An 11,011-nucleotide genomic window follows, 5' to 3' on the forward strand; every position below is an offset into this window, starting at 1 on the left:
AGTTCTCCGCAAAATAAAGCGGCAAACGCCGCAGCAGAATCGAGCGTTTTTGGCCGCAACAATAGAAAAGACTCTGTGAAATCCTGTACGGACTGATCGTTTAATCATAAGCGTACGCTGTGGTTTTACTCGATTCAAACCTTCAGTCCTGCCCACGCTCGGTCCGTGTTAGCTTTTAGAGTACGTGAGCCAAGCCGTTTGAACAGCGCACACGACTCGCCTGAAAGTGCGACCGCTTCATTTTGCGCCACCTGCTGGTAGAACACAACCTACACCCAAAATGTGACCAAAATCCTTCCATATTCCCAGCGCATCTCCTGGTGTCGGTTTACGACACGATGTTACAGCGTGTCTATAGGTCTCAGAAAGCGGCTGATCCTGATTAACGGACAGGAACAAAATGGCCGACTTGTGGTGTATATATCTGTACAGTTCAATAGCTCTATATTAAAGTGACACTAAAAGCAGATCCTGAAACTCGCTACATGGTTGGTGTACAAGTCACTGCGAAACTTTTTACCGTAACCGTTCAGAATTTTTCTACACTTAACCGAGGCAAAGAGTCTGACCAAAGGCCTCTCTTTGCATGTTTCGCTCTCTCATAGCTACCGGGCTTACCACAGCCTCTCGCGAATCCGCGAAAGCGTCGTAGCGCAGAGACGCTCAGCGTAGTTCCGCTTCACCGTTATGATCATCGCAATGCTTTGGACCTGAACGTTATTAACGTGTCTACTGTACTCCTGTGTAAAACGACAGCTTGCTGTTATAATGGTTATTTTTTTTTTGGACACTCTGCCATCCTGCTGCTTTGCTCCGCTTCCTCTTGCTGTATCGGATGAAAGAAAGAAAGAAAAAAAATATATACAATGCTGCCCTGTGAGAGCGTTTAATTGTCCTGTAGCGCTTTGTACATAATAAATGACAGAAGTACAGAAAGTTTCATGTTCTAACTGATAAATGGTGTTTTTTTTTTTTTTTTATTAATCTGCTGCTCACAATGAGTTATGAGTTCCATTCACAGTCTGATTGACACACCTCTCACGCATGTTCTCGTGCTTCATTACCGGAGATTAGTCGTCTTCCTGTGGATTGGATCACGATTGGGTCATGCCTTTCGTACGTCTCGGAGAACGTCGCGTTTGTATGTATGTATATATATATATATATATAGAGAGAGAGAGAGAGAGAGAGAGAGAGAGCCCCAGCGAGAGAGAGCCCCAGCAGTGAGATCGGTGAACACTTATTATTTTTTTTATTATTATTATTATTATTATGTCGAGTGCATGATTCGGGTTGGTTCACAACACTGGATCATGAGAACAAACTCATGGCATGAACACTTTTTCCATCAGTGCAGTGTGTGTGTGTGTGTGTGTGTGTGTGTGTATTCTATACAGGCACAATAGTAAGTTGAAAATCTCTCAAACACAAATGAGATGCTTTTCTTCTTTCTTTTTTTTTTCTCTTCTTCACATTGTCTGAGACAGAATTCCTAGTTTGCGATGTAAACACGAACATCACTCGCGACGTTCGACGCAGATCCGCTTCGGACGAACGAAAAAGGCCAAAGGTCAGAGAAGTTTCCAGACATTTCAAAATACAAAGGAAAAAAAAAAAAACAACATTCAAAAGGAGGAAGGTACATAAACACCCATAAAACAGGACTCTCAAACACTTTAGACAGGGTTTTTTCTTTTTCCCCCTTTCCTTTTTTTTTCCTTCGGTTTAATCTCTCTGCCTTTTCTTCTACTTCCTGTAGACAATCTGTAAGAAATTAAACACCGCCTCGCTCATCCAGAACCAGCTCCACAACCCACACCTTGACCTTAATGTTACTACAATGTCAACAGAAAACTGGTCTCAGTTATGTCAGCGGGGGGAGGGGAAAGAAGAAGAAGAAAAAAAAAAGCGACGACGACGATTTAGCTTAGTGCTGCAAATAAATAGCGAAACAGTGAGTGTATGTATGCATGTATGTATGCATGGCAGTGAGTGTACAGTAAACATCAAACACAACCCTCACTGCTGTCACACTGCGTGTGGAGAGAAAAAAAAAATAATTCAGGAACCGGAGTATTAGCCACTTCCATGCAGTGCGGGTTCCGCTTCTCATTTCTTCCCCGTTTACGGCGCCGTAAAGAGTCTGTCGTTATTATCGAGGAGTCTCGTGGAAATCCGCGAGTCGTACTTCGTCCGACGACGGAACGGGGCGGAGGGGGATAAAGCAGTCTCTTTATTATTTTTTAAATAAAATAAGGGGGGGGGGGGTGCAGGAGACATCCTCGCGTCCGGTCAGTGATGACAGCAGGAGTAGAGATACGAGTTCTTCTTTTGGTCCAGGTTCACGCCTTTCTCCTCTGCTGCGGAGCAAAATTAGCCCGATGGGTTTGTGAAAGTAGACATGAAATGCGTAGAGAATCGTTCAGCGAGAGATTTTTATTTTTTTTTACCTGACAGAAGCTCAAAAGCCGAGTTACTGAAATCCTCTGCTACTTTCGTGAAGAGTGCATCTGTTACAGAGTGAAACAGGAAAGAGTTTATATATATATATATATATATATATATATATATATATATACACACACACACACACACACACACACACACAGGTGCATCTCAAAACATTAGAATATGGTGGAAAAGTTCGTTTTTCCCCATAATTTAATTCAAAAAGTGGAACTTTCTTATAGTGTAGATTCATTACACATAAAGTGAAATATTTCAAGCCTTTTTTTTGTTGATGGAAATCAAAAATCCAGAATCTCAAAAAATTACAATAATAATAATAATACTAATAATAATCACAGAACTGCAGTTTGACAGCTCTGCTGCTTACCGACGTTGTTTCCTGTTTTGCTAGAAGTCTCGAAATGCTGCGCTCCTATTTCTGTGGAGGACAGAGAGTGGTGTGTTCGGGTTACTGTTCACCGAAACGTCAACACCAAACAACGACTCGCACGGACTCTGGAAAACATCTGGGACGTTTACCTTCCACAAAGTCCTGCACGTCGTGGTAGTCGACTTGCCGTGCGCTCCGGTCGCCTTCGACCAGGTCGTTCTTGGTGCCGCACAAATAGATCTTACAGTGCTGTAAACAAACAAACAAACAAACAAACAAGGCAGCGGGCGGATTTTAGTGTATAGCGAAAACCGTACGTACTTTCAACGACAACATCGACGACAAAAATAAAAGCCATGTGCGTACCTCTTCGAATGTCTGTAACTCCTTTACCCAGAACCTGGCTCTCTGGAAGCTGCCGTTGTCCGTTAAGTCTAAACAGGAACGGGTGGTTAAATCGTGACGTTAAAGATAAGAACATGTCGCTGTTGTTGTTGTTGCTAGAAAGATAAATCGACTTTCGATAAAGACACAACATCGGCCCTGAGGGATGACGTTTACAACGTTTTTCTCTTCGATAAAACTCTCTTACGATCTTTGATTTCTTCGAAAAAAAAATTTAAAAAGGGGGAAAGGAACTGTACCGTAACACACGATGGCAGCTCGAGCTCCTCTGTAGTAAATCCTGCTCATGGCCTCGTACCGCTCGGATCCAGCTGTATCCTACAACGACGCCAAACGGTCCGATTCAGCCTGATTATATTTGCGATATATGAAATCGTACACTTGACAGGACAGGACAGGACTCACCCATATTCCCAGAGTAATCACTTTGTCACCGACGCTAATGGACTTGGCAACGAACGCAGCTCCGATGGTCTGTATGAGGAACACGGATACATGACACAGATGAAGCATTTCGAATCGGACGCCTAAAAACGGTAAAACGTCTAAACGATTAACGTCTACGCGATGTTACGCTGCTACGATAGAATATTTAAGCTACGATCACACATACAGCGTGCTACGTAGTCGCCAGTAGGCGTTCCTACTCCCGGTTGCCATAGTAACATCGATCAGCGGGTGGCACGGCTAGCGTTCCACTTCTGATAACAAATCGGTTTTCTTTCAAGTCGCTCCGAATTTGCATAAAGTGAAATTTTTCTCGACTTTGTCGCATTGCCCACGACCTAGTCGCTGGAAATCTCCGGTCGCTCTCTCGCTGCGAGTCGCTGTACGTCTGAACGTAGCTTTCTCCGCAATTAAACGTCGAAGTACACTAGTACGAGTTATCGCTTCAAAACACACCAAAAGAGCAGTCTCCTAGATAAACGCATGAGCCTGGAATGATTTACGCAGGTGCTTACGTATTAACGAACGCCGTCTGGAAGCCCCGCCCCCTTCCCTCCATTTCACATGCTCTCGACCGGACTCGTTAATAAAATCCATCGATGTGAGGTTGAGATTAAACAAGCCTACAACGTAGTTCTACAACGGCGTGTCAAATTGAACACTTTATAAATAACGTTAATCGCAGTAGTAGTAATAACAACAATAATAATAATAATAATAATAATTAGGACGTCATTAAGTACACTAGGTCACGTCGATGTGGACATTACATGACTGATTTATATCGAAAATGTATTGTTGTGTTTATGTTGTTTACTGTTTACTCTGAGTTTTTGTGATTGGCGCCGCCATCCAGCAGTTCCTGACTACACAGCTGGTAATATCATTACCCCTTCCAGTATTCTCCGTAAACCTGATATGGAGGAAATGGTGGAGAAGTTATATAAGGCATTAAAGTCGTTTAGAAGTGAAGAGACCTGGATGAAACTGAAGCTCTACACTGTAAATATTTGCGCCGTTCTATCTCCTAACCCTATCTATTATATATAATATTACTATATTCTATCTCTTCCCTCCCTCCCTCCGTCCCTCACTCCCACCCAGTCAGGCTCACACATGGAGTCCAATAAGGTGCTTTACAAGAATTCTCCAGCATGTTACAATCCAGCTGAACACATCCTGAGCGTACGCGCGATTACGACATACGAGAAACTCTAAACGTTTCCCCTTCACTCGACACATGGAAGTTTCCATTTAAAGACTACGATTATTTCAGTCGAACAATAAACAATAAAGAGGGAGAGTCCTTTTCTTATGTAGTTCAATCAAACACTGCAATATGCAATTTCAGTTATCCTTCCTTCTTTAGGCTTGTGGTGTGTGTGTGTGTTGGTCATGCAAAACCACAAATTCTTCTCCTTTTTTTTTTTTTTTGTAACAGTCATGACCTTTACAGGTTTAGAGCTTTATTTTCCACAAAAACAAACACTAAACGCGTTTACTGACCGCTTCAACGGCTGCCCTCGGACTTCCTGAAGCGCGTTTCGAAAAAACAAACTTTCCGCTCTTTTCTCAGCACGGACGAAATGGCAAAATTCTTGTCAGTGGTAAAAATCATACGTGCACTACAGAGGAGAAACCTGAGAAGAGAATGAATATTCGGAGCGAATCAGTGTTTACTCGTAATGTAAAGATTACTAGAGTCTGAAAAGGTTTGATATTTATCCCTTGTATAAAAGCAGCAGAGCTGTAGAAATAAGCTTACCTAATGCACAAGGAATGAAATAAGATTACTTTATATGCTGTAGGGGGAGGGAAAAAAAAAAAAAAAAAAGAGCGCTCATTCTTTTCTATCTTTTTCCACTGACACCAGAAGAGAAGTAGTACATCACTGACTTCCTAGCGCAGGTCAAACCTAAAGACATGTTATGGTCATGTGACCTACTCATGCATAATTGAGATGGAGCGCATCATGACGATCGTTACTAACATGTCAGTATATAAAAGGTATATACAAAAGTGCAATGTTCCGTCTTTATTTTTTTTTAAATGGATAACATTTCAAGCATATTATTTTACACTGATCCAAACGTTTCAATATTATTCGATATTCGTTACGTCGTAAACAAACGACTTTGATTCGGGGCGGGGGGGGGGTTAAAATCCCAGAGGACGAAAGAAAATTCCGGTAATAACGACACGACTTCACTTCTACCTCCACGTGTAGAACTAACCCAGTCCGCATAGGGCTTGCGTTCCTTCTCGTGTATTGCGCGTAACGAGAATCTTGACGTTTCCCTTGCACTTACGGAAGTCTAAGGGGTGCTTATGATAAAGCTCAAAAGAAGAATCGTATCCGAACGAGTCGTGTGTGTGTGTGTGTGTGTAACGTGGTATGCATGGAATTCCTGGCATGACGAGTGTGTGTGGATCGTGAATATGCTCCCGTAGTGTAGCGTGCGAGTGAATCGTGATCGTAGATGCGACGTATATCCGTATACAAAGCGAATCCAACAATAACAACAAAAAAAAAACACAAAAGGGTGTGTTCACATACTCACGTTTTGATACGGTCCAACGAGAAAGCGATGGTGAACATATCTCTCCACCAGGCTGGTTTTACCCACGCTCTCCTTCCCCAGCATGACCACCTTGGCATCGATGCGCATGGCTGTCATGGTTTATTTGTGAGGATGGAAAGAACACTGGAGAGAAAGAGGAACCGTGGTGTTAAAGGTTGCATGACTTGATGGGAGGATGTGATTTGGCAGCTTGATTGACAGCTCTGCAAAACCACATCTAACATGACTAACTTCAATCATGAGTGTACTAAGAGTGAACATATGAGGCTAGGGAGATAGGCATGTGATGGCTTCCCAACAACAACACGACCTGAATCATAGGAAGGGTTTCTGGAAAGAAAAACAAAACAAAACAAGTCACGTGGTTCAGTTCAGGTTAGTTTTCTACTTACCTTGTCTTCTAATCGTGGTTGGTTAAACAGGTGACGGTTTTTCTTTTTTATTTATTTTGCGCTGCTAACGTTGACTAATTGTCTGTCTCATACTGAAACTGAAACGACACCCAACACCCAGAGCCTGCTAGCTTGTCTCGTGATAAACGAGTCGGCTACCTAACAGGTACACACACATTAGCATCTAGCTAGCTAACTCTTATTCCGACGTCACTTAATTAGCTATAGCAAGAAAATTCCGGACCACGTTAGTTTCAGCCTCCCATAAGCACTTTCTCACCCGCTCGGATACAGCTGTTGTTATTATTATTATTATTATTTATATATATATAGAGAGAGAGAGATAGAGAGAGAGAGAGAGAGAGAGAGACACACATAGACACACGGGTTAAAAACAAACCCTCCTACTCAGGAACTGATGCAGCCGAAGAGGAAGAGCAGTTGCGTAACCGGATATGACCTCATCAATATGGCGGTCTGTAGGAGGAGCTAGTGAGCGAGTCTCAAAATGGCGTCTCCGAAAACTGTTCCTAAAGATGCACAGGTATGGATGATTGTTAATACCAAGAGATTTTGTGTTCCGTGGTGTGGGATTGATTATTATTATTTTTGAATGCTTTTTAGAAGCATGTCAGGATAATAAAAATAAAAGTTTGAGAGTCAGTGCACGGGTTTATAACTCGGTGGTCGCGTGCGTTAAGAGCTGGTGTGGGGTTGTTGTTTTTTTTTAAAATTAATAGATTAAGGTTTTAATGAATCGTTTGTTTGTTATGAGTTTTTTTTTTTTTGGATAACCCAGGTGTAGGTGCAGTAAAGTGTAAAAAAAAAAAAGCACGCTGTTTTCTCTATTTGCGCGTGTGAGGGTAGGAGACGTAAAATCTGTAAACGATATCATATCATATCGCGATTCTTGAAGGCGTTTCTTCGATACACGATACGGTTTGTATCACGATACACGGGTTTGCTTACAAACTGACCACAATACAGCGGTGTTGCATAAAATCATCTGATTCCAGACTGATACAAAAACGACGATATCTGTAATATCTCAGGAAAGTGTATTGTGAAAGAGTGAGAGATGGGGATAAAAGGAGAGAAGGAGTGAGAGAGATGGGGATATAATGATAATGAGTCTTTATTGATCACATATGCAAAGTGAAATTCTTTTCTTCGCATACCCCAACATGCCAGGAAGTTGGGGTCAGAGCGCAGGGTCAGCCATGATATAGCGCCCCCTGGAGCAAAGAGGGTTAAGGGCCTTGCTCAAGGGCCCAACAGTGGCAGCTTGGCAGTGCTGGGACTTGAACCCCCGACCTTCCGATCAGTAACCCAGAGCCTTAACTGCCAAGCCACCACTGCCCCATAAAAGGAGAGAAAGCTTGAGAGAGATGGGGATAAAAGGAGAGAAGGCGCGAGAGAGATGGGGATAAGAGTGAGAGAGATTTGAACTCGCGACCTTCCGATCAGAAGTCCAACATCCTAACCACAGAGCTACCACTTCACATCTTAGTTGGTTTTGCTCAACATATTCCCGTCGGCTCCTGACTTTTCAGACACCCTTTTATTTTACGCTGAAAAACAATTTTAACATCGTCCGCTGATTCCAATCTGATCGAAAGATGTAACGATATCCGTAATACCTCAGGAAAGTGTCGTGTTGCATAATTCATCACAGTATGGATATTATATCTTCATATCAGCCGTCCAGCGTTCCGTTTCTCTCGCACGGTCTCCATTTCAACACGTCACAATTCTCCTGCTTCCTTTAGGTCATGATGCAGATTCTGAAAGACATGGGAATCACGGAGTATGAACCGCGGGTCATTAATCAGATGTTGGAGTTCATGTACAGTAAGTTAGACACTCTTTAACAGACAATGGTTTTCCCGGATATTTCCCAGTTATCCTCTAGTGTGGCGCAGGTGTAACTTTTTTGCCCGCTATACCTTTTATCTCTCCGTAGGATACGTCACGACTATAATCGAAGATGCAAAAATATACGCCACCCACGCTAAGAAGGCCAACGTGGACGCAGACGACATACGGTTAGCCATCCAGTGTCGAATGGATCAGTCTTTCACGTCTCCTCCACCACGAGATGTAAGTCGTGTCCTGACGTAAAATCCTCCTGTCGGAAATACAACGAGCTCATTATGCGATCGTCTTTCTCTCAGTTTCTACTAGAGGTTGCCAGGCAGAAGAATCAAACCCCTCTGCCCTTGATTAAGCCTTACGCAGGTCCTCGTCTTCCACCAGACCGCTACTGTTTAACTGCACCAAACTACAGGCTCAAGTCGCTGCAGAAAAAGGTCTGGCTTCTTATTCATGAAGCTCTGATGATGGAAATTAAACGTGTGTACTGTATGTACTGTGTGTATGTGCATGTGTGCGTGTGAGACACGGTGCTGACGTTGCTGTGTTGTAGGTGTCTTCCTCTGCGGGGAGAATAACGGTGCCGCGCCTCAGCGTGGGGGCCGTCTCCAGTCGACCAAGCACGCCGACTCTTGGTGAGTTCTCCCTGAGATTTCGGATAATGACCGTGTTGAGTTGGGCCGGGCCTTCCGTTAAGTCTGACTTGACTCTACTATTGTTCCAGAGTTGTACAAGTTTTTCTTTTTAACTTTTAAAACAAGAAGGTACTTCATGACTACTCAGATTTAGCATCAAAACGGTCAGGAAAAATGCTTGTTGTTGAAGGGGTTCCATTCAGCGAACGAAAACAAATTTGAACCCGGCATTGATCGAAATGGGACGATGTTTTCAGCGCCACGTGATCAGAAAACAAATAAGTATTGGTACACATTTGTGCTGTTTTTGGGCCCCGAATTTGTGCATTTTTTTAGAGCCCTTAATTCTATTAAAAGTCGCGATTTTGAGGTGAAAAAGTCGCAGCCGTGAAACAATGGTGCGTAATATTTTCTCATACATGGTGGAAACCAGCTTCTATAAAATGTTTAACTTTTTTTTGTTTTCTTTACTAAAATATTGAATTAAATATTGAGAGAGTAACGCCATTGCTAATGACACTGATAGCTATATCTTCCATAGACTCTTGGTTGTGATTAGACGTTGACGTATTTAGTTCAAAATGTTACTTGCGTTTAAAAAATAAATAAATAAATAAATAAAACAGCCAAAAAGCATTGAGGACACGAAATTATGAAGAAACTTTTGGGGCTCAAGATGGAACCCGTCATCCTCTAGGTGATATCAAGGGATCGTGGGATTGTAGATCATCACTCATCTTTCATTTGAACAGTACTGAGTGTGTTCAGAATGAGCTCAGGACCGGTTTTTATGATCGCAGCAGCACATAGTTATAAATCTATAAGCTCTCAGCTGACATTTGTAGTGAAACGTAAAAGTAAAACGTTTTCCCGTGGCCGTTCTCAGCTACCCCCTCCGTGCAGACGATGGGCTCTAAAGTGGGAACGCCGGTGTCGCTAACAGGTCAGCGCTTCACAGTTCAGATCCCGTCTTCTCAAGCTACATCTGCTAAGTCAGGTCAGTACCGGTGTCGTATCTGAAGATGTATCTTCGTTTCATTTAAACCTAATACCAAATCAAATGTTATGTTATATATATATTTTTTAAAATATATAATGTGTGTGTATATATATATATATATATATATATATATATATATATATATATATATATAGCTACCCCGACCACTCCAGGCACGGTCCAGAACGTCCTCATCAACCCTTCTCTCATCGGCTCCAAGAACATCCTCATTACAACCAACATGGTTTCTCAGAACTCATCCAGTGACTCGGGCTCGCTGAAGAGAAAGCACGAAGACGACGACGATTACGATGCCTCGTGACCCTGTGTATAAATAATCATTCGTCCGGATTCTTCACAGAAGATCAGCTTGTAAATATACGATAATTTGCCTCCAGTCTTGCAGCCATGACATCCTTTCGTTTGTACCCGTAACGTTAGTGTCCTGACCGGCGTTTGCTTTTTTTTTTTTCCTTTTTTTTTTGTAAGCAAAAAAAATTAAAAAGGTTTTGCCTTTTTTTTTTTTCGGAATTATCAACTATGCTTTTTTTGTGTCTGTGGAGGGAAAAAAAAAGGGTACTAGTAAAGGAGTTCAAACTGACATGGCTTTTATGATGGATATAAAAACCCGAGCGTTGCACGTTTAAATGTAATGATTTGATTAAATGCGAGGAAATGGCCAGTAGGGGGTGACAAACCTCAAGGATAATTATTATTTGTTTGTTTGTTTTTGTTTATTTGTTTTCATGAAATACATTATTTGTATTTTCCGTATATAGTGATAAACCTATTTCTAAACATATTGGTTTATTGGTCATGATGCGGTTTAAAATTTTTCG

At 42.1% G+C, this 11,011-nt stretch overlaps 2 protein-coding genes across 5 annotated transcripts in view; one reads left to right on the plus strand and one right to left on the minus strand.

Moving 5' to 3' along the window:
- Positions 1–732: 732 nt before the first annotated feature.
- Positions 733–6,392, minus strand: rab24 (RAB24, member RAS oncogene family). Of its 4 annotated transcripts, none has more exons than XM_053648522.1 (8): positions 6,253–6,392; positions 3,650–3,718; positions 3,484–3,562; positions 3,206–3,273; positions 2,989–3,088; positions 2,841–2,887; positions 2,451–2,510; positions 733–2,357 (listed from the first exon to the last, which is right to left on the minus strand). In XM_053648522.1, the coding sequence occupies exons 1-7, from the start codon at positions 6,367–6,369 to the stop codon at positions 2,490–2,492; spliced, it is 501 nt and encodes a 166-aa protein (XP_053504497.1). In that variant the 5' UTR covers positions 6,370–6,392; the 3' UTR covers positions 733–2,357; positions 2,451–2,489. The 4 variants fall into 4 exon arrangements, with proteins under 4 accessions (XP_053504497.1, XP_053504496.1, XP_053504495.1 ...); XM_053648521.1 differs by having other exon boundaries at positions 733–2,360; XM_053648520.1 differs by having other exon boundaries at positions 2,837–2,887.
- The window catches only part of taf9 (TAF9 RNA polymerase II, TATA box binding protein (TBP)-associated factor), a 4,688-nt gene continuing 68 nt past the window's right edge, over positions 6,392–11,011 (plus strand). Inside the window, exons 1-8 of the mRNA XM_053648518.1 lie at positions 6,392–6,648; positions 7,078–7,209; positions 8,435–8,516; positions 8,629–8,765; positions 8,840–8,974; positions 9,091–9,172; positions 10,059–10,169; positions 10,328–11,011. The exon at positions 10,328–11,011 is cut by the window's right edge and continues 68 nt beyond it. Coding sequence (XP_053504493.1) covers positions 7,174–7,209; positions 8,435–8,516; positions 8,629–8,765; positions 8,840–8,974; positions 9,091–9,172; positions 10,059–10,169; positions 10,328–10,494 — 750 coding nt within the window. The 5' untranslated portion in view covers positions 6,392–6,648; positions 7,078–7,173 and the 3' untranslated portion in view covers positions 10,495–11,011. The remainder of the gene's footprint in view (positions 6,649–7,077; positions 7,210–8,434; positions 8,517–8,628; positions 8,766–8,839; positions 8,975–9,090; positions 9,173–10,058; positions 10,170–10,327) is intronic.

The sequence above is a fragment of the Ictalurus furcatus genome, chromosome 18 (assembly GCF_023375685.1).
Source record: "Ictalurus furcatus strain D&B chromosome 18, Billie_1.0, whole genome shotgun sequence".
NCBI lineage: Eukaryota > Metazoa > Chordata > Actinopteri > Siluriformes > Ictaluridae > Ictalurus > Ictalurus furcatus.